The sequence below is a fragment of the Panthera pardus genome, unplaced genomic scaffold (assembly GCF_024362965.1).
Source record: "Panthera pardus isolate Hobbes unplaced genomic scaffold, ASM2436296v1 HiC_scaffold_2, whole genome shotgun sequence".
NCBI lineage: Eukaryota > Metazoa > Chordata > Mammalia > Carnivora > Felidae > Panthera > Panthera pardus.
Window position 1 is genome coordinate 92,165,209 of NW_026526765.1, and position 24,420 is coordinate 92,189,628.

General features: G+C 37.0%; 1 protein-coding gene across 4 annotated transcripts in view; it reads right to left on the minus strand.

Annotated features, from left to right (window-relative positions):
* The window catches only part of VCAN (versican), a 110,159-nt gene that overhangs the window by 47,477 nt on the left and 38,262 nt on the right, over window positions 1-24,420 (minus strand). For 2 of the 4 annotated variants that reach the window (XM_019462843.2, XM_019462845.2), the window contains exons 6-7: window positions 23,223-23,516; window positions 13,610-16,606 (exon numbers count right to left, since the gene is read on the minus strand). In XM_019462843.2, the coding sequence (XP_019318388.2) occupies window positions 13,610-16,606; window positions 23,223-23,516 (3,291 nt within the window). The remainder of the gene's footprint in view (window positions 1-13,609; window positions 16,607-23,222; window positions 23,517-24,420) is intronic. The other 2 variants (XM_019462844.2, XM_019462846.2) reach the window with 1 other exon arrangement.

The window sequence follows — 24,420 nt, forward strand, 5'->3', positions numbered from 1 at the left end:
TAAGCTATTTTGTCTTAAGGTTCTCATTGTACCATGAAGCTGGTAACCACCAAAGAACTGTGGGCATGTCATGGTCAGCAGGGACTGAGAAGATTTTAAAAAGTGCTCATTTGATATGTATTACAAAAGTGTTCTATTCAATGGGAATTCTTAAATAAAACAGATACAAATAAGACTTGAAATTATTGTTTCCTTTTTCCGAAAGAAATTTTCTCACAATTACAGAGACTAATATTCACTTTGTTTGAATAAGTTGTGTCAGCTTCCAAATGGTTTCATCAGATTTCTTAATATTGTTTTAAGAGTGAGGGAAATGTTCATTTTTTTTCTGCAACAGATTCCCTACAGATCAATCTACATTCTATTCTCTCCTTGTGGCTGGTTTGTTCCCATCCTTTTAAAATCTCATGGAGTGGGGGGTGTGGGGCTATGAAATCTACCCAGTATGGATGGGAGGGTTCTTTCCCACAAACCCATTCCTCTGCCATTGCTACCTTACATCTCACCCATATTCCTATTTTCTCCTTTTTGTTATTCAGTCTTTGAAATTACTTCTTCATCCCTCTTTCTTACTACTACCCCACCCACCACACATGTTATTAGAGAATTGCAAGTACTATAATTATTGTAAACCATAGAAGTTTCTTTGCCGGGTGAGATGGGGGTGGGTGGGGTGGACATCTGTGCGATTGTAAAAGCAGGTATCTCATTCCAAAGTCATGATCTGCTCTATTTTGTATTAACAGTGCAACCTGATGGAGTCATTAATGCTCCCAGTTCTTAGATGAACATGTCCTTAAAAAAGACTCTCTATGTTAGAACTTTATCCTAAGGATAATATAACTTTTATTTGGATTTCAAGGGTAGAACCACAGAAGTTTGCACACTGTGTGTATAATCTGTTCTATGTTTATACAAATGTATTTTAACACCTTGACTTGCATATACTAGTATCACAGTTAATAGATTTTTTGTAAAGGCACACAAAGCTTTATTGCGAGCCGACCTCACCATGTATTCACCATGTATTTTTAAGTACCTCATGGCGGAGTTCTGTGGACATAGCACAAATGTTCCAGTTATGCTGTTAGCAGACACAAAACATAGTTGCCCAGGCAGCTGGGTGAAGTTCACATTCTCTTTAGGGAATTTTACAATTTAAGCTTAAGAGCTTTAATTAAATATAAGTATATACTAGTTTACTCAGCAGAGGTATATTAGGATCACATTTCTTTAGCAAAATGGATTTCACTTTAATGTGCAACAAAAAATATTTTGTTTCCTTATTTTAAAAATGTAATGGACAACCACAATGGAGTGCTTGAGCAATCCTCAGAGAATTTAAATAGAGAAAGCTTGAAGTTCTTTAAGATGTTCACGTTTTCTCACACATACCTATAGGTCCATCGACAATACAGAAACAAGTGCCCCACTTTCATTCACGTTTGATATGTTCTTAATTAAAATAAAATGCTAATTGGCATCTCGTGAATCAAAGAAAATCACCTAATATAAATTTTAATCAGATTGTTTCAGATATCCTAAATTCCTCAATATTTTCAGAATCTGAGACATTAAACTAAAAATGGTGCCAACTCAGGGTATTTGAAACAAAATTGACATTAGTAATCAAGATATAAATACCCTCCCCAAATCTCATCAGATGTTTCTGCACCCTTAATGAGTTACCTTAATAACTGAAAATCAGGTGATATTTATATCAACACTCAATCCTCCCAGAGATGAGAGAGATTAATCTAAAGGTTGGGAGATCAGCATTAGATTCTGTGACCCACATCTCCCTATTAACTCTGCCAGTGGAGGTTCATTTGGTGCACCTCCCAAGCATGTTATTTTATACTGACAGTGTCCTCTTGCTGAGCAAGGAGCTCAATATTTCTCAATTCATGAATTTTACACCCAGAAAGGGTAATGTATATGTATAAACAATGTAAGCGTTTCTGATGGCCTCGCTTTTAAGAGACAGACATGTTACGGGGATGATAAATGGGAATCATCTCTTTTCCCAACTTGAGATAATCCTCTAATAATGCTGTTCCCTCAAGCGGAAAGAACGTATTTAGATACAGTCATCTGGTCTAAGTGCGCGTAAGGAGATATGACCAAGTGTGGTCTCTTCTTACTTATAGAAAAGGCCCAGGAGAGTTGATAACTTCAAATTTTTAAAGAGCAGAGCTTGCCTGGAGAGCATAATCCAGTAAGTTTGGGACTTTCAAGCGCTTCTGAACAATAAGAGAAAAAGCTGTATGACAGAGAAGTAAGCCAGGTTATTAAGATTTCAAAATGTTTGCTTAAAAATAGAACAGATAAACAAAAACCAACCATAGACAGCACATTTATTATCTTTTCTACTCTGGTACTCCCACACTGTCAAAGCCTTTGATAGGTAGGTACCAAATACCCAAACACCAGAAAAATGCTTTGGTCAGCATTAACGATTTAAAATTTAAGTAACAACTTTGAGTAAAGTAAAACAAAGGCCTCTCATAGATATAGATTTATACTTCTTTTCTACACCCTTAAATTAAAGCTACTGAGACAAACTTTAACAGACACCATTTTATTTTTAATTATGTTACTCTTTTCTTCAAAGGTCAATAGCAGTTTCCGCTCACCTCTTCCACCTGACCTCTTCAACAGGGTGTTTGAACAGCCCAATTGACTGTCCCCATATTTACCCTCCCCTTCAGTTTTATGTTAGAATTCTCTGCTTCTCTGCCTTGGAGACCAGCAACTCCATGTCCCTCTCTCGTTATCCTCCTCATTCCCGGCTCAGACTTCTATTCAAGTGGAGTCCTCTCACCCCCAACTTGGAATGCTTTGTAAATCCTCCTTTGAACTTCACCCATGCATTTATGAATGATCCAGCTAAAGCCCTCAGTTCTCCAGTGTCTTCTCTAAAACTCCTCACCCCGAACTGGTTGTATCTTTGATTTGTATGCCTTGGACCTTAGGTCATACTATTTCTTATGTCTAAATTCCTCAGCTGTTTTTATGTTTTTGTCTCCGCTCCCTTACTAAATTCTATATTCCACAGTTGAAGTGTAGGGATACTTATACTTTAAACATGAATGGTGTTCACACTCTTGCAACTCAGCCCCTCTTTGAGAATTTAGTTAGAAGAACATCTGCTCAGTTTTTTATCATCAAGAGTGAAAAAGTTTACATTCTAGTAGAATTTGATACTTCCTTTGAAAGATGTGAGTTTGGGGCTAAAGAGATATTGTCCTCTGATTATAGTAGCAGCTCAAATTTTGAGATACAACTAAAGAAACATACAGATAATGCAAACACTAAAGACTATACTGGATATAAAAATCTAGATAATCTGAAAATGCAGACAGAGCTTCCATTTTTTTTCATCATTCACCTTTTCAAACCCAGCATTCCATATAAGGCTTCTATCAGGGTGGTAATCACTGTTTTTCTCAATGTAAATGTATAATGAACAAACTCACTTTGGTAGCATAAGTCAAAAGAATCCTTAAGCCATGTTGATATAGACAAGGTAACATGGATACAGCAAAGTGAGGTATAAAATCTGGGTAATTCAAGATATACTTTCCACCCCTCACCATTACTTGTGATTTAATTACAATGTTTCATGAAACTTTAAAAAATATGTTTTAATGATATTTAATTCTACTTTCCTTTTTTAAAATTTTTATTAAAATGTTTTCAACATTTATTTATTATTGAGAGACAGAGCATGAGCATGGGAGGGGCAGAGAGAGAGGGGAAGACACAGAATGTGAAGCAAGCTCCAGGCTCTGGGCTATCAGCACAGAGCCCGACGCGGGGCTTGAACTCACAAACTGCGAAATCATGACCTGACCTAACGTCGGATACTTAACCGACTGAGCCACCCAGGTGCCCCTAATTCTACTTTCTTCCTCACTTATAGATGCCAAGGTCCATTTAACACTTATGACAAAATATGATCAAAGACCACCAAAAATATGATCAAAGACCACCATTTCATTCAGGGGAGATTGTATTAGACGTATTCTTTATCTCCTTAAAATGGGGAAAGTACAGAGGCTTAAAGCATCCCCTTCCCCAGGAATGTCTATTTTAGCAAGCTGTGTGCAACTCAGAAAGCCTTCACTTTACCAGTAACGTTCAACTCTCACTGTGCGTCAAAATCACATGAGATGCATTTAAAAATACAGATATCTAGTAACGAGAAATAAATAAATGAAGCAAATTTAAGAAAAAAAAACGAACAAAAAATACAAATGCCTGAGCCCCTCGACTAGAAATCCAGATTTAAGTTGTATGATGAGGGATGAGGTAGTAGGTATTTTTATTTAGAGGCTCCCTGGTTATTCTAACATACAGCCAGTGTTGAGAAGCAGTGTGGGAAATATTTATGCACTGGACCATTTCCTGGTGTTTCTCAAAATACCCTGCTCAGGATGGTGTCATGGTTGGTTAGCTGGCTAGTGCCTGGTTGGTGTAGCTCTGGGCCCTCCTGGGTAAGCAGGGTGGTGGCTCACTGAAACAATGAGTGCCCAGAGTTTACTGTGAGGCCAAATCTAAAGATGCTTCTTATATTAACTTATTTCATATTACTTCTATTTTTTTTTTACTACAGCAAGCAAATAGCCTTTATTACACATTTTTGCTTCCTAATTATTTCAAGTTGCCTTCTCTATTAAGCTATAGATTGTGTTATCTTCTTTTTTCCAGCCACATAATAGCTTGATTGAATGGCTTTATTTCAACATCTCCAATTATTTCCTGGAATTGAGTGTGAAGAGATGAGAAGAGAATGTTTCATCTGCAGATAGTAAATGGCTTCCCTACAGAGCAGAGCAATGTAAGACTGCACCATAGTGAAACATGATGGCTATACTATATTCCGTTATACTCTACAGAAATATACGATAATAATATATTTCCTTTTTCCTCCCGCAACTTAGAAAAAAACAAAATCTTCAGAAATTTACTATATGTAGAATATGGCCAAAGCAACTAAATCACTCCATGAGAAACTAAGAAGACTGTGGTACAAAGCCAACAGATGAAGCCAGTAGAAGCCAGTCAAGACAGCATGTACTAATGATACATGTAGGCAAGCAAGTCTAGGTATAATAGACATGATAGGTCAAATTTTCATAGACACAGATGCTGAGATATAATTAAACTTTTCCTCTCACTCCAGAGGTTCTTTCTTTCCTATTTAGACTTTCAATTATTTACGGAGAAATACTTTATACCTATCGCATTTATTCAAGCAATTATTTAGAAGGTTCGCCATAATTTATTTTCCTCCCAAGAATCAAATCATTCTTTTGAAGAACAATTACAGCCTTCTTGCCATAGATAGGTGTGTTCCTCCTGATTCATACTCAAAAAGTCTAAACATTGGCATATCTAAGGAACACCACTTTTTAATACAATAAAGTACTCAGTTATCTACATGATATCCTGGGATGAAAGACCATTTCACATTTTCTGTCACCTCAGTTATGTTAAAAATTCAAAGTCCTTAAATACAAATGAAAAAAATATATATATATACAACAGTTTTTTACCAAACACATCCCCATCCTTGCTCCCCAGCCAGGGCCCCATTCTTGGAATCATTCTTCCAATGAAGCCACTGAATAACCAACCCTTCTTCTTGGACCTGACAAACTGACTTCACTGCCGTGTAATGTTATACACTTTGTAAACTGACAAAAAATAGGCAAGCCTTACTAAAAACATAACATTTTCAGCTTTACCTCATTAAAATGAAACCTCAGGGAGCATTTTTTCCCCTTTTCCTTTATCCCTCTTGCTCCTCTCACGATGCACGTCTCTCCCCTTGGCTACATCCCTCCCCTCAAAAACGTTCTGAACACTGTCTGGGCCCATGAATACATTTTTTATTCATTGCACAAATGAATGATCTAAGAGCTATTAAGAAAGAAGAATGTAATCCCTGTGTAGAGAACTGGGGGTTTCCTTGACAACAACAAAAAGACAGCAGGGAATGTCCATGCATTCCATGAATATGCAAGAAGAGACTAGGCCCAGTACCTGGACAATTTTATAAAAAATTTGTAAAAAGATCTTTTTCTTTGGGAAAAAAAAATGGATTGGTAGTTATCAAAAACATAAGCCCAAGTTTTTTCACACACGAAAAAGAGCAGAAAGCTAAAGATTCTACATATAGGTACTGACGAATCAATACTATATTTAAATTTTAAATAAGGGTTGCAGCTGCTTCTGATTTGCACCCAAAATGGCATCACCCTAGACAAACACAATTCATAGAGGATTAAAATTTTAAAAAGCTCTTACAGTCACACAGATACTATGGTGTAATTACAATTGGCTCCCTGCGGTATAAATCCTGAATTTTAAGATAATTCCATTTTTTACCTATTTACAGTACAAAACCATCTAACTGTTCCTACCTTTACAAGTCCAGAATAAAATAATTACTAAAGCAGAGACGGGATTAATTTGTACTAAGTAGTTCCCATGTGTCAGGCACTATGCTTGGTGCTTTGTTGTCATGAAATATTAACTCTATTATATCTCTACCACAGTGATGGGCAAACCCTTGAAGAGATCCCTTTATCCTTGAAGCAACCTAGTGAGTTTGTAGTATTGTTGTATATGTTTAACATTATAACAACTGAGGCTTCTGGAGATAAAGCAATTTTTAAGGCCAAACAGAGTGAAATAACAATGCTGACAAAGAACTCAGGACTCTTTCCAAGGCTCTTTACACTGTCAACTGTCTTTTCCGTGTATCCTATGAACACAACAGACTATCTACCCATGTTCATTTAGAACGTCACAGAGCGTGCTCCAAAAATCCAGTTCTAGTGTAGTATCTTGTACATGGTAATTACCTGACTTGAGTAAAAGAGAAAAAAATATATTGGTATATTATATGTACAGGTGTGTATATATGTATGCGTGTGTGTGTGTGTGTGTGTGTGTGTGTGTGTGTATAGGTAGGTGATCATTTTCCTTGTTTCATAATCTCTGTGGCTTGGAAAAAAGAGTATGGGTCAAAGTTTAGGTAGTACTACTCCTTCTATACATAATAACCATTACATCTATTTTGCTGGCAAAAAGTTCTGACAAAGAAATTAAGAAATTTCTGGGTCCACACCATGGATAAATAAAAGAAGGACTGACTCCAGACTCTCCAATCTCTAGCACTTGTTTCTGTAATACTAGTGGTCAAAAATCACTTGAATTAGATGTTATAAACCTTTAACTCACCTTTTAGAGTACGTAGCCCACCCTTCGTAAAGTAGCTTTATGCCATTTAACTTTAAAGGTGTGTCACTTTGAACCATGACATGGGAATACATTTTGGAAAGTTAAACATATTTAATCTACAGAAGATGCTACATTTGTCAAAAAAGCATGAATCACTGAAGGATAAGAAAGTAGTATGAGAACACCGCCTCCTGAAGAAGTTGGCTGAATATCTCTGGTTTCCACACACTGTGCAGGTTTCTAGGTGAATACTAAGAAGGCATTCATCTTCCAAAGCAGGCTGTGACCCTCTGTCATACTGGTGCTATTTAGAAAAATGTCTGATTATATTTGTGGCTCCTTAGTCCCCACTGATGAGCCTCTGTTAGGCAGCAAAAGGTTAATAACTGGTTTCCAGTAATTTGTTTTTGATCTTCCTCTCCAACAAGGACCCAGCTGAAGCCTTATCCTTCTCACAGAATATTCTCTGACCTCTATGCCTCCAGTGATTCCTTCATTCACTGACCCTAGCTGCCATTTATAGCTGGTACCACATCACCTTGTGTGTAACTATATGTTTCCATACTGCAGTTATGTTTGATTGTGTTAATATTGGCTCCCCAGAAATGCTCTATGCCTTTAAAGTCCTTGGAAGCAGGGTTTATGGTTTATGTTTATTCTGTGCCTCTTGTAATATCTGTGAAAGGACTAGGTGTGTTGTAGCTTTGCCTTTACCAAGATAAACCTTGCTTGACTATGCTATGCTGGAAGACAGTGTGTGCCTTTCTCTCGAGTTCATTGCCAGTGACAGATAAGTGGTATTTGTCTTTAAATAAAGCCCCACCTCAGTAGTAGTTGTGATAACACTAAGTTGTAACGGCAAATGCTATTTTCAGAAAGAATAGGCATCGGATCATGTTAGGAAGATAATAAAGTTCTTTTTAGTTATCTAGGGAACATGTCTTTTATTATTAAACTTTAACTTGTGAAGAAACAATTTCAGTTTTTTGAATTGTATCTCGAGGTGGGTGGGTTAATAAAACATTCATAGAGCATTTAAAGAAATTGACAGTCTACTATGTGTTTGTGTCTGCATGTCTATATGTGAGCAGTGTGTGCATGTATATGTTACACATAAAAAATATTTCACTTAGAAGGACTTTCTAAAAAAGGTAACCGCTGGTCTGTAATGTAGTGTTAAACTCACTAATAAATTTAGTAACACTAAGGTCAATTCTTTTCTTCGTAGTATAGAAACAAAGGGAAGAGAGTCTCTTCCCTTTTCATTATTTGACTATTAGAAGAGGAACTTGATCCTTTTCTAGATTTCAGGCAGCCAAGGAGAGATGGGGAAAGCCATCCTAATTCCCTCCAGAAAAAAGAGAAAGTGCTTCTCTGGCAGGGAGCCATAGCTGGAGACCAGCAAAGGGAACCATCATGTGTGCAAGCGCTGGCCCCATCCAATTTCAGGAATGTGTTCAGAAATTCTGAAGGGAAGAAGCAGCCCAGAACCAGCGCCACAAATTTCAGGATGCTGTTCTCTTGCTATGGCAGGTACTTGAATAGCATCCGCAGCCCCCAATATTAGCAGCAAACTAAACACAAACCATGAGCCTCCGTTCCCTATTTGCAGTACTTTCCCTAGTTGTCTCACAAATTATCTCTGAAGTTCAAACATGAAAATATATGTAGACCATGCCCCGAAAGTATCGAGCTCCAAGTGTGAGCCCGATGATGACTTAGCTCTGCACATACACATGATGTTCTGAAATGTAACTATACATTACTTTGATTATGCACAGGCATTGGTAAGATTGAAACTAGACTTGCTTCATTTGCTTTATTCAGCAACACACAAAGTTATTTAAAGGTAAACATCAAGATGTATATTATGATACTGAGATAAAAGTATTGATAATCAGACCAATTTAAAAAATGTTCTCAAGTTAAATTAATTCATTCAGGAATGAATTATTATTGCTGCTTTCTTTTGAATTCGCTAGAAGTTATTATTCTTTTTCTAGCTGTGTTTTGAGGTACATGTTATTTTACTTAAAAAAATTTTTTTTAATGTTTTATTTATTTTTGAGAGAGAGAGAAAGACAGAGTGCGAGTGGGGGAGGGGCAAAGAGAGAAGGAAACACAGAATCTGAAGCTGGCTCCAGGCTCTGAGCTGTCAGCGCAGAGCCCAACGCAGGGATTGAACTCACGGACCGCGAGCTCATGACCTGAGCTGCACTCAGACACTTAACCGACTAAGCCACCCAGGTGTCCCATGAGGTACATGTTATTTTAGAAACTGCCACAAAATAAGATCTGATTCCTGATCTCCTCTCAAATATGAACGTGAACGGTGCAGTGTTGGGGTATAGTGGGGAACAGAGCTGCCTTTCAAATATTAACCAGAAGAGCCACTCTTTCATGTGCTCAAAATATAGTGTCCCTAATAAGATTTTGTTTGGAGAAAGGAATCTGATATAATAAAAAATCTTAAAGTAATTTTTCTACATTATAAATGTTATAAAAATGAAAAATACATGATTTTTAAAAATTATATGAAGCTGGGGCACCTGGGTGGCTCCGTCGGTTAAGCATATGACTTTGGCTCAAGTGGTGATCTCGTGGTTCGTGGGTTCGAGTTCCACATCAGGCTCTGTGCTAACAGCTCACAGTCTGGAGCTGCCTAGAATTCAGTCTCCCTCCTCCTTTGCCCCTCCCTCCTCTCACTCTCTCTCTCTCTCTCTCTCTCTCAAAAAAAAAAAAAAATTATATGAAGCTATCTTGTATAAACGTTGCCTTTCAAAAAATGATGACTGGGCACCCAATGATACAAATATTGCCATTCGCCCAGACATCTATCTCCTGTTCCCAGAGCCAACATCCCTTATCCTTCATCCTGTCCTCAGTGATATTAGCATTATGTACACTGCTCCAAAGTACAGATACAAATGCAGGAGGAATTGGTGATATGAGAGTTATTTCTGAATGATATAAGCAATAAGGTACCATAATTACCAATAAGGAAACCGAGCAAAATGAATTCTAATTTAGAGGCCAAAATTATCTTTCTCAAAATCTCACTAATTTTTAGTACCATTACATTAATAATTTTATCAATACCTTAATACTTATGTCATTTTAGTTTAATACTGGCCTTACACCTGCCTTATACTTAGATGTAAATTATAAAACTATCAAAAAAGACCACCTGACAAAACAAATAGTATCAAGCTGGCCTGACAAATAGGATGTTGTATATACAAACACATTTTAAAAAAACAAACTAATAAGCCATCTATTTTAAGGTTATAACTATGAGCATTTGCATAATAACATTCAAATTTAATATTTGCACATTTACAAATTATCCTTTGGTTTAAAGATAACAGTATACCAGTTTTTCAAAACATTCACAGTTCTGTCACCCCAACGTGTGACACTTCAGATGATACAGGGGAGCATTCTTTAAAAAAAAGAAAAAAAAAAGCCCAGAATTGAAAAAACTTTCTACACCATTAAATCCTGTAGACTTCATACATGTTCACAAAGAAAAGCTTTCAATAATTTTTCAAAATGCAGGTGTGCAAATTACTCCTGAAGTAGACAGGAGTCATGTTTTCAGTATCCCCCGAACCACTGTTAAACACACCCCATAGCATTTTTCAGCTCATAAAACTTTTATGAGCTGAAAAGTTCCTTCAGATTTTTTTAACTGCTAACTACAGTTGCCCTCCAGCAACAGCACCTTAAGCTGCTATTAAGATCCATTTCAGCAAATATAACATAAACGTGTCTTGAGTAGCATGTTTTGTTTCATAGTAGTAAAAAAAAAATCGAGATTTACATGACTTGCTGAGCACAGCAAAAAATTATGAATGCCTTGGTTTAGTGTAGCACGGGTGGCATTTTTGCTTACTTGGGCATATAGTACATGTAGAGGGGGGTTCTATGTTTGTGAATAGATTTATACAAGTTCATACGTGAACCAAGGAGTTTCCAATCTGGGAAAATGTGCCTTGATACATAAAAAGTTGGTTTCCAGGCACATGTGTATTTTTCCTTATTAACGTACACCTGCCTTAGAACTCATTAATTTAACATCTGCTTTAAGGTTTTCCGTTGCCAAAGTTCAAGATGCTTAAAAAATTAACTTTCTCGTGTAAAAGCAGCAAAATTAGTAAAAGTCAGCAGTTGGAGCTGAGTAAACCTTGTTGTCTTATCAAGACAATAAACAATGCTTTTAGTCCGAAGGAGAATGGCCTCTTTCAAGTGTACAAAAATGATAGGTAGATGTAAGATAGAGAAAAAGGGAGACAGAGAGACGCGGGGAGGGAACGAGATAACTACAGGCTATAGCTCTATCTCTTCCCCCGGCCCCCGCCCTACTATCCACACACCGGAATCTCCTCCTGATGGAGAATCCCGACCATTCCCTTTGCAGACTTTTCTGCCCTATTGTTATCAATGCTGAAGGAAAACTAGTATGAGAGAGAATCATGGCCCCATGTTTTCAAAGTGGAAGAAGGCAGAGGACACACCTAGGCATGTCTCCCAGACCAGCTGAATTAAGTTCACACCTCAAATATAAACATGCACCTTTGTATAAAACGGTTTCTGGGTTAGCTACTCAGAACCACCATTTTGAGTCACCATTTATAAACTTAGATTTTTTTTTTTATGACTGCCAATTTTTCCAGGAAGATAAAGTTTCACACTTTCTATTTTTTAACTCGATCACCCTAACCTTATCACACAGTTTTCCATTTAGAAAAGTTTTTAAGTGCAGAATGGTTTTACTGTTTCCTATATTATTTGATTCAGCGTAGAATCTACGATAACATGAGAGTAATCTAAATTGGGAAAAACTTCTGCATAGTCAGTCTTTCTAATCCTAGTTTCAAAAGGTGGAAAGGGAATGTAAGAAACAGGAAACATGAGATAGTTTCCAAGAAACTATCATTAGCAGAACAATAATGTCCAATCCTGGCCTCTTTCAACTGTACTAGACAGTGGACATTACCTTCAATACTCTGGGAATGTATTCCTTTCTACTTACTGCTCTGCAAGAGGCTTTACACTGAGAAAGTTCTAGATACTATGACTGTGAAGTTGCCACCTACAGCAATGGAAGCCAGCTGACCTGACGAATAGAGCGACCTGTTTGTTTCCAATAGGTACACTCCAATAGGTATCCTCTAATGAGGATAGCATCACTTTTAAGAAAATGACACCCTGAGGGGAATGTCTTACCAGCAAGAGAGAGAACCTGCTAAAAAAAAAATTCTTCTAGCCCAACCTCTCAGACCCCGGTAAAGGAAAAATCACTATTCTTTCAAATCACATATTTAAACTAGTATATAGCAATTTAACTAAAATCAGTGATCTTAACTTCTAAATTAAAAAGATACAAACCTGAATTGATCTATTAAACTGTATGCACTATGTGTTCTCAGCTCAGCTTACCAAATTCAAAAGATGGTGTGGTCTGACCTTTAGGAAGGAATAAGTTGCATTTGATAATGAAAATGGCAAGTATTATTCGATGTAAAGAAACTGTTTTTAGGAATTTTGCTGGAGAGATAAATAAAATATTTGAGCAGAATAGAAGGCATCATAAAAATTCCTAGAGATAAAACAATGATATCATAAAATAAGTAACATTACAGCCTGTTTTTTAAGGAGCAGAAGTAATGCTGACATATCCATATCTGAAATTATATGTGACACAATGAATTATAGCATTTCCTAGAACTGAGCTAGATTGTATTTGTTGTAAATATTCAGAGCCTTATTAAAATACCCAAGAGACAACAGCTTAACAGTATGTTGAACTTTCATAAAATAACATTTAAACTACAGACCTGTTACCCACCCCACAAGCTGTACAACAAACCTACAAAATCCTGGGAGAGAAAACGCAAAGCAAACCTGTAGACATCTTTCTATCAGCCTTAGACATGTGCCAATACAGTTTTAGCTGTCCACAATGTAAGTGCTGAAGGTTAATAGTTAAAGACCAATGGAATGTTAACACAGTCTAGTACTACACTTGAGTAGTAATGCATGGAAAGACACTGAAATTAAAACATTTTGTTCTGCATGTTCTGAAGTGATGTAACAGTGATGATTGGTTATATTAGATGACAAAGCAGGGCTTCTTAGAACTTTAAAAAACACACTTGTATCTAACATTCTTCCAAATAACATATTCTTCCAATTCTTGTACAAATATATGCAGCTAAAATACAGAAATTTTCACACTCCAGTTATCTTCTAATGGCAGCATTTGGTATGTTGATTTTTTTTTTTCCAAAAGTAATTTTCAAGATAAAATGCAGATTGCCTTGACTGGTATGTCTAGAAAGCAAAGACTTACCTGTCTTGTTTTCTCTGACCTCAATAATATAAACATTTATGTCAGGATGGAATTTTGTCCCTGCTGGGGGTTCTGGAGTGGAAAGCGCCTGAGGTCTGAAGGCCTCTTTGCCTTCCACAGTGGGTGGTCTTGTTGGCTGTGTAGCAGATGGAGTACTTGAAGTTGTGAAATACTCTCTATCAATATCAGTTTCTGTTTCCTTCACTACAACATCCTCGAGTGTAGTGGGAGGAACACGAGATGTTGATTCTCCAATGATTACCATGTCTCTGGTTGTTTCTTCTCCGGGCTCCCTGTCAATGAGAGGCGGTTTCTCAGTGGGTGCTGGAGATGGCTTGGATGAAGTCGTGTGGAGTCTTTCTACTGAACTGAAGGTGGCAGTGATATCACTTGGAACAGTGGCTTTAATTGTTGAAAATTTGGGTATTTCTGTGGCTTTGGGCTTTTCAAATAATCCTGAGCCTAAATCCATATAATCTAGAGATGTTTTCTCTCTTTTCTCGGTAGTGGTTTCCTCTATAAGCTGGGTAACATGGGTGCCGAAAGGTGATACAAATCCCCCTGGACTAGTACTTTCTGTTTCATACTTTCGTTCAGGCTCTGGACTTAAAGACACCTCTGACCCTATGCTTGGCATTAGTGTTACTGCTTCATCAGTTTTTGCTTTGTGCTCGGTGACAGCACCAGGTGGATAAGACATACTATGCTCAATTTTTCCAACTGGAGTTGTTTCTAAAACTGGGACTCTCTCAGAACCTGTCACCAATCTGTCTTCAGAGACTGTGTATGCTGACCCATCACTCTCTTGTTCATCTAAAGGTGTTGCTGCCTCCTTGGCTGTGTCAACTGCAGAACTGAGAGTAGGAACTGGTTTCTCTGAAGTCTGTTCTTCCCAAGGGAATTCTTCTTGAATTGTTCCCTGCATGATTTTTGTTGTTGTTCTTAGACTCTCAGGAGAAGGAGTTGATTCAAGATGAGTCTGATCAATGACATGTATGTCTTGAGAGGGTGCACCCAGAACTTCACCTTCTGAGGGAACAGAAGGTACCAACACTCCCCATTCTGTCTTGGGAATTACAGAAAGAGGAATGGTATGGGAAGTGTCTACATAAGTAGTAGATTCTTGGGTGCTACTATAATTAACAAATGCCAATCCTTCTACTTCCGAAGTCTGGGCAAATTGGGGGACAGTAGATACTGGCTTAGAGACATCCCTATATTCTCCTTCATCCAAAGCACTTCCTTCTGTAGTTGCATAAACAACTTGGCCTTCCATGCTTGTGACAAGTGGAACTCTTTCTTTGATTGTAGAATCTCTCAAAGTTGGCTTTTCTGCAATACTAGTTAACATACTTGGCTGAAATCCAACTGTGAATTTTCCGTGGCCTGTTGTATCTTCCTCAGTTAACTCCTCTAATGGCTTTTGAGTACTATCTGGAAAAAGAGTAAATTCATCTCCTCCATCTTCAGTGAAACTTGGGATTTCTTTATCATTTCCACTCACTTCTGTAGTAGTGAGTAAGGCAGGGGGGAATCTTGGAGGGCCTGCATGTTCTGTGAACTCTAAAGGCTTCAATGTTGTATTATCTTCATCCCATGCCCATTTTGATATAGTGACCACCTCCACATTTAAAGTGCTGTGGCTCAAATGTGTTGTCGTAATACCCTCATCATACTTTGTAGTTTCTTGATAGCCATCTGTTTCTAATTCAACTGGTGTTGTCATAAAGTCTTCCTCCACATCTCTTGCTTCTGGGGGCTTTGTTGTTGTCAGTGCTGGAGAATAAAAAGGTTTGGTCATTTCCACTGAATACTCTGTAAGATGAACTTGCTCTGAGGAAGTGGTCGAGAACTGCATTCCAGAGAAGTCGTCTTCCTCTATTTTTCCTACAAATGGATCTTTTGTAATCTTTTCCTGTATCTCATCATCAGTGTAAGTATCTGTTTTCAACTCTGGACTTAGTGTTCCTGTTCTTTCTCTTCCTTGTGCCATTTCTGTTTGTGGAGAGGGGTAAATAACTGTGGATATTCCCTCGACTAATCTTTTATCACCAGAATAAGGAAACAATTCTACTTCTGTATGATGCTGTGATGGGAAAGGTGTAGTAGACACATACTGGCCAAAAAAATCTTCAGTTATCCTTCCATTAGTTTGTTTCTCTTCCCATTTGTCTGTAGATGATTCATTACTGTCAGGCAGAGTTACAGGTGAAATAATTGTTGAGGCTGAGACTGACTCCCTGTCCTCTAGTTGAGTGGAGGTGGTGTCTTCTGATGTCTTTGACACTGTAACAACTTCAGGTATTTGGCTCAAGACCAAGGTGCTCTGACCAGATCTAACTGCAAATGTTCTGTCTTCCCTGTCATCTTCTCCCACGGTGAATCCATAGTGGCTTGTGGTCACAGATTCAGAAATAGCGCTTACTGTTTTCTTTTCAGTTTTGGATTCCAACGTCATTGTTGTAGATACAAATGGTGTTTCAGTTGCAGACAATTCCTTGGAAGGAATGTGCTTTGAGATTTCCATAGATGTTACCAAGGGACCCACTTCTATTTGTTCAATTTGGGTAACTGATTCTCGTGTTTGTATGTCTTCCCTGACACCATCCCATGAATCAGGAGCAGGACGGGGGATGACGGTTGTACTTTGGGGTGCTTCTTCCCTAATTTCAGATATGTCTGGCTCTCCAAGTGGTCCTGATGCAGAAGGTGAGTAGTCCAAATCCCAAGGCTTTCTGGTACTCCCAGCAGGTGTGGATGATTCAGTGGCTACTCTGTGTGTGACAGCTTGAGACTGAACTGTGGTTTTCTGTTCAAAACTGACTATATTTCCCACAGGAGGGAACTTTGTTGTAATTATAGGTAAGTCAGTGATTAAAGGGATGACTGGTGTTGTTCTGTCAGGTACCATTTGTAGTTCTTCAGAAAAACTGGATGATGCAGTTTCTGCAAGGATATTCAGTTCGATGGTTGTAGCCTCTGATATATTCTGTTTAGCTAGAAAAATAATTTCAAAGAGTTGATTAGACAAGTCACTAATAAAAAGTTGTACGTCCAGTGTTTGTCAAGTGCTGCTGTGTACTTTGGGGTGACCCAAAAGCGTTTGTGATGAAGGGAATCTAGAAACTATAATTAAATTAACTCAGACAATTGAACATTTTATAGTCACAAACTGATCACTTGTTTCATATCGTAAGGGTTATCACTGCTTTTACCCATAAGTATGAATGACTGTTTTTGGTTAGGGAAAATGAATATTATGTATTTTAAGATAAAGAGAAGTCCAAAAAAATATGAATGTAGAGTTTGGAAACAGTGGATAGGTTACTTATCAGAAACTACAGCAGCAAATCAAAGCCTAGTAGGAAAACTTGGTAATACTACTCTTCTGAAGGGTTCCTGTGTACTCTGCCTCTATCTTTCTCCCTCCTTTTCAAGCTGCACTGTGTCTCAGGGGAGAGGGAGTGCCTCAGATTGCAAAACAACAAAAAAGCCACATCAAATGTACCCAAGATACATGTAAACTATTACATCGTTCATAATGTGGGGGGTTTCATAAAAACAGGATATTAAACATTTTAATACCACTCTTCACTTGATTCCAGGTGTTGAGACATTTGTCTTCATCTTCCTTTCCACTCTGCAGTGCAGCCTTGTTTCTAATAAACAATAAGATGTTTCTGGCAGAGGCTGCTTGGCATTTTTGATACTTGTGTGTTTTGTTCTACGTTCCACACACTATGTTTGCAACTCTTAAGGGTCTTGGTTCCAGGCTTACTTTAGCATGAAATACGAACATAGACCAGGAAGTGAAGTACCCACATGATATATTTTAGGTTTGTAATTACAAATCACTGGAAACAACTCCGAGCATCAGAAAGAACGGTCTCAGGCAATAAAAAGTAACATGTCATCATAAAATGCTACATTATAATAACTCCAGATTTACAAAGAATGGCCTGTCCTGTTTAAAGAAATGTAAAATGTGTGTAAAAGTGACGGTGTTATAGACGAGATTCCTTTTCAACATAGGGAAAATGCAGCGGCTTAGTACACAAAGATTTTTGTTTCTTAAAAAAAATCGGATTTTCAAAAATGAAAAAGTAGTCACCACTAAATTCAGAAGGAACTGTTCTAAGGAAACACGCAGTCACTATTTCGCCACATCCTGTATGATTTAAAATAGTTGTATGCATATTACCTATCTCCCTGATAAGAGTTGTAATATCTGTAGTATTTGTAATACCTTGTGTTTCACTCTCAATAATCCCCAAACAGGAGTTTTCCAAAGGGAAAACCAAAGTGGATATCTTTGAACTCCATCTACTCTGTCAAAATTTAATGATCTTTGGACACTGAAACTGCTGTGTATGATACTAGAATTGTAAATATATGTCATCACATATTTGTCCAAGCCCACAGAATGTACAACATAAAAGATGAGCCTTTATGTAAACTATGAACTTTGATTATGATAAGTCCACATGCATTCATCAATTGTAACAAATGTACCACTCTGGTGTGGGATGCTGACAATGGGGGAGGCTACGCACCAGAGGGGGCAGGAGGTAAATAGGAAACCTCTGCACTTTCCACTGACTTTCACTGTGAACCTAAAAACTAAAAACTAAAAGTACTCTAAAAACTAAAGTCTATTAGAAAATTTGAAGATAGACTGATGTGACTTTGTTGTAAATCAGACTTGAGTTATAACATGTTCTTTATTTTTGTTTGCTATGAGCTGTTATTAGCTGTGGTCATTCTGCAGACCATTCTAAAGCTCACATCCACCAATTTTATAATGAAAACTTGCTGGTCATTTACAGTATGGTAACATTTAAATATTCCTCGAAGTCTGTCACTATTTACCCTTTTGTGTTGGAACAAAACTAAACAAAAACATACTAAATAATCTCTCTCTCTCTCTCTCTCTCTCTCTCTCTCTGTAAAGAAAAGCCTTTTCTATATTCATTTCCTGGAAGAGGCTTTGGTCTGTTTTGATTGACATGAACAACTAAAGGAGCCAAAGTGTGGTTGACTCTTTTTCTTCTAATTCAATTCTCTATCCTCTGAAATTCCATAACTGTTACCTCATTTTACTGCCAAATATCATGTTTGTCTTATAACAGCTTTCTTTTGGGAAACAGTAAAATATACATGCAGAAAAAGTTCCCATGGAAACATAACATAAACACTTATGACACTGCTTATTAGAGAAAAATTAATCGCATTATTGTTAATGACAGCAAGAGAGCTGATTTTGCTTTTCTCAGAGTATTTTCGTGGTTGATGAAATTAACTTAAAAGGCGATGATATGGCATTAGGGTCAAACAGAAGTCCTGTGGATCAGGTTGTCCTATGTCTCAATCCAAGTTCCGTGCTAGCAACTTTCTATGATGCTATGAAAATGCTTCTATAGTGTTCTAAAAATGAAGGACTCATATTTTAAAGATGAAACTGTACATCACTGTCGATTATTACTGTACCATTTGGTGTTGCCTTCCTCTAGCCCTGGAGCATGGGAAAGCAACGGCACTACATCTCAGAGAATCTCCCTTACAAAGCCAGGATTTCTGTGACTTTGTTTTCACAAACAAGGGATTTCAATAATTTTAGAGCTCTGTTTAAAAGTCTGCTTATAATTTAATTAATTCTACTATTTGGAATGGAAAACCTCAGACTTCCTTTGGGGTTGGGTGGCTTTTTCGTCAGTTTAACAGCTGATTTCCATCCTAACTCAGAATATCTGATTATCTGTGCCATTTGCTTCAACCATTTCAAGAAGAGGAAATAATTTCAAAAACCACAAATATCTACAAAGAGGTATCTTAAGAATAAAGGCTGCTATATTAATGATGACTATCATAAAGGTGAAAATGCAACTCCAAATTATTCCAAAAGTGTCCTCCCAGAAGAATTCACATGGAGAGATCTCTGAACTGGAAAACTACCAGTGTCCTTTCAACTTCATTAATGAGAAAGCCAACAGAAATCAGCATACTTCTTTTCCCACAAAGCTCCCTTCCAACCTTTGCAGCTGTCTGCCATACAGATGTTTTGGATCACTGTACTTATATATTTTATGTCCTATGGACTATCTTCTTTGTGCTTCTGTTATAAGACACGAGGCAGATTTTCCCAATAAAACATAAAGTCCCTATTAGCAGCACGATAGTCAATTTAACACACACCCAGGATGCATACATTATATGAAAATTATTAATTTCAAATTAGTTCTTCTATATGAAAATGTCTTATACGTGAATAACTGTAAACATGAGAATTCACAAATAGAGTGGATATTCAATAAGTTGATTCTGAGTTCATTGTTAAATAAAGCGTAAAGGTTGGAAGAGTGGTATTAGAATTCAAACTATTTTTAAAAAGTTTTATGAGTGAGTGATTGAATGCTAACAGATTGAAGTTCAATAAACAGAAAACATATTTAAAATACCATTTAGGGAAAGATTAGTTGGGTGCCTATGATCAGATTATGATCGAGGGCATGAAGAGAATAAGAAGCACCCGAAAGGTTAGAAGGGTAGGGTACTTTTAAAAGTGAACAAATAGGTGAAAATGTAGCATATGAAGTGGTGAGAATTTATTTCACCTTCTCTAAACCATAATTTCTAGCTCCCTAGCTTAATCAGAGGGATATAAAAAATAATGAAGGTTCAAAGCAAGATCACATAGATGATCCAGGGGCTTAGAAATTAACATTTCAAAACAAGGACATTGTTTCAGTTGAGGAAGATGCCTAGGGACAAATGAACAATTGTGTTCAATAATAGATATGGCTGTTATTTAGATTTTGGTCTCCAAGTTAAAAAGGAAAAAAGGGCTCAACGTCTAATGCAATGAATTTAAATAATTAGAAAAATTATCTGAGAATGATAGTAATGGGATATTAGAATGGTTTTTCTGGGAAACGTGCTGTATCTCCCTGGCTTGGAGATCATTAATGATATTACATGAGAGATTATCATGAGTCTTGAATGGCTTTGATTCACTCAAATTTGGGGATGTATGGGTGATTTTTCAAAGTCCTAAGTCTCCAACCTTGGAAAAAATCAAAAGTGCACAATTTAGTTTAATTGTCACAGGGAAATAACACAGGAAAATTTTATTTCACAAATGTATTAATTTCCTGGTTTTTTAAAATCAACTTGACATGAACAGATTCTAATTATGTTTGTCATCAGCCATTGTTAAATTTCTATTCAGAAATGTTCAAAGGAAAATAGAATTATAAGTGAGGTTTTAGAATTGCTCATTCACCAGGAAGTGACTTAAAAACACCATCTACATTTGGTAAAAAGCAAACAAGAAAAATATGGTTATACTTCTAAATTCCCCTGCTTGACCAAACAGCTATACATCTCTGGAATCACTTTTGGAACTGTTGCTAAGGTCACAACTCTTATAAACTTTACCCTAAAAACTTAGTCACACCTCAACTGTGTGGGAAAAGTGAACAGCAGTCAAGTCATTTTGAGAGTATTTTTTACATTGTTTAAAATATATACATTAAAAGAATCCTTGAAAAAAGATTTAGCAATTTGGGGAAGCAGTTGGCACTGCATGTAGTTTAAGAAAGACTAAGAAAGATTTTTATGTTATGACTAAGCTTTCTAAATTTTGTATATGCCCAATCAATTTTGAATATAGTAGGTTTTAGGAAAGAAATAAACAAGACTCTAACCCTTAGATCAGATTTGTATTAGATGAGATTACCCTTTGGTTTGGAAAAAAAACCCCAAAATTTGAATCATGATATTTGGAAGTTATATATTTCCAAGTTATATGAATTCAAATGAATTAGAGGGGAAAAAAAAGGAAACTAGACCTGAATTTTCAAACTTTTCTCAGATTTTATGTAGATTTTTAGTAGGTAATTATTGTATTTGAATAGAAATATCTTATTTCATACATTCATGTGAATTCCTCATTTAAATAAATAATTTAAAACACATCAGGATGAATTCTTTGTGGCTACAGACAGCCTTTGGTTTAAGTTTTACCCTAGGGGTGAAAAAAAAAAAAAGGTTGTTTAAAAGTTTTCTCTTGCCAGTTTTATATAAAACATGAGAAAATGCAATCTAACAAGATAGTCAGGTTGGATAATTCCACTTCTTCCCTAATTAAACATCCCAACAGCAATCCGATTTTAGTTCTTAATCATAGTCACTTAATGTAAAACTGATTTGAGAGCTTGAACTACTTGAAAGTCACTGTTAGCAGATCGTGGCTTAAAAAAATGTATATCTTTCTACTTTTAGAGATAGGCTTTCCTTATTATTGTTTTAATTCCTCCCCCCGCCCCCCCAAAAATAACTAAGGAAGACCTTTTCTATTGTTTCAGTCTAGGAACAAAAGTTAGTATTTTCAATGGCTTTGTATAGCCAGCTTGTACCGTGCCAAAACACAAAACATGGCTTTCACACTCAGAGGGTTGAGTCAATGGGAGGAGATGTGGGCAAAGGCCCCTTAGCAGGGAGGCAGCAACATGTCAGTGCCTTTCCATTGCACTAATGTCTATTCTGTGGAATACTCAGACATCCTAGCATGACTTTTTGGTTGACAAAGAATGCCTGTGTGTTTCACTTTAGAAACCAATTACATAATAAGCTAGTGTATTTTCTACTCATTTCAGTTACACATAGCTAAAACAAGATATATTGGAAACTTAGTAAAAACCTTTCACTATATTTCAATATGACATGGCTCTACTTTGAATATACTCCCCCAAATTCTAGGAAATTTTTGTTTTGCTATCACAATACAGACCAGTAAAAGTCACAGCGAGACTCTAGATTACTTGCTTGTTTGACCAAGCAAATTCTACAAGCATACTGTGTGGCTACGACTGCTAAAATAACTTAAGGACATCTGATAATTTTAAATAAGTAAATCATGTATGGATAAATGTTACTTAAGATCAGTTTTAAGTAGCAAACCAAACTGAAAGTAGACTATGTTACACCTTGCAAACAACATATACTGCACTTCAATATGTACTACAGAATTAATGATGAGAAGGCACGTATTTCCATGACCTGAAATAAAATAAGATAAATGGAGATTTTTATTTACAGCATGGTTCCTTGTTAGGAATTAATTGAGCATTATGATTATCCATCTCGGTTCCAAGTACTCACCTGCAATTACTGAAATTTGAATTCTCCGCCATTTCAAAGAAAGACATACCAAAGACAAAAGAAGCAGAATTCAAGAATTCAACTCAGCTATAGTTGGCCTCAACATTATAGCACCAACATTCTAATTACACTTAAGGACTGCAATTGATGTTAAAAAAAAAAAAAAAAAAACTAATCGGAAATGTGTTCTGTGGTTCTAGGTGCAATGGAAGCACTGTTAAGACCTTAACTCGACATTTCCTTATCACTTCAAAAATAGCATTTGTCAAACTTCCTCCTGGTTTAACCATATTGCTGCTGTTCCATTTATTTGCCTTCAGAAGTCATTGAACTGTTTCCATTCTGTGCACACACGGCAAGACATGGGATCCATTCCCATCAGTTGAACACCAATGCATGTCTTCGAAGTATGTTTTAAAAATCTGTAATTTTTAAAAAGGTAGCAAACACTTACGTTTAAAGCAGTAGGCATCAAATCTGCTATCAGGGGGAGGGAAGCCTGTCTGGTTCTCAAAACGATACAGGGTTCTCACCCCAAGTAAACCACCTCCACACTGGGCCCTGGCCACAGTCACAGGATGGCGAACGCTGGCATCCGACAGCCACCCATAATCGCACTGGTCAAAGCCATTCCTCCAAGCCGCTTGGAGTTCCCCCACTGTCGCCAGCCGGGCATCCTGGTTTTCACACTCTTCTTCAGCCTCCTCAAAGGTAAATTTATTGGGAGCAGTGATATGGAACACGTCACCTGGAATAAGAAGAGAGTAAAAACAAAACAAAACAAAACTCTAAGTTTTACGATTCATTCCTTTCCAGTTTATGGGTGGGTGGGGCGAGGTAGAAGGATATAATACTTTTTTCATGGTAAACTGGCAGCTGCTGATACTTTAAAGCAGTAAACATAACAATTACCCAATTTCGGTACTATTCATGTATAATAAGAAATAACACATACCAGAAAAGTTCATATATATTAACTTTATTATCAGATGACTGCTTTTATGGCCTACGGATATACAGAAGCAATCATTTGATAATAAGTTATGATAAATTCTTTAAAATGAACAGACCTTTCCAATGGATTCTTTGGATTACTATCTGGAAAATGAGTTTTCTCTTCAGTGAAAAAGCCTGCAATGTACTTAACAATGCATGCTGGAAAGGGAAACTGTATTGAAATGTCACCAAGGTTATTTCACTTTGGTCAACCTGAAAGCAAACAGTAGTTCTCAGACCCTCCTTCTCACATATCTCTACCATCAAAATGGATTCACTCCTATCAAATTAAACAACAAAACAATAAAAACTACAAGGTTTGAAGGTAGGAAGAGACAGAAGCAAGATGGAATGCTGTTATATGTGAGGCCTGCTGGGGCTGTGTGATTGTTATGTCAGCCGGGGCTCAGAGTGAATGGAGGCCAACATCAGCTTCCACTCAACTGGTCAAAGTGACCAAAGTCCCCTGAAGGAAGGGGCACCTTTTTCTTTTCTACTTACTCTGTCCATGGTGAATACCTCTTGCAATCTGTCTGTCCTTTTTCCAGTTCTCACAAAGATAACTACACATGCTAGCAGGGGTGCTAACTAGGGTTGAGAAACTCCTACATTTGTTTATTGATTAACAAAGAAAGGCTGAACATTTACTTTGTTCA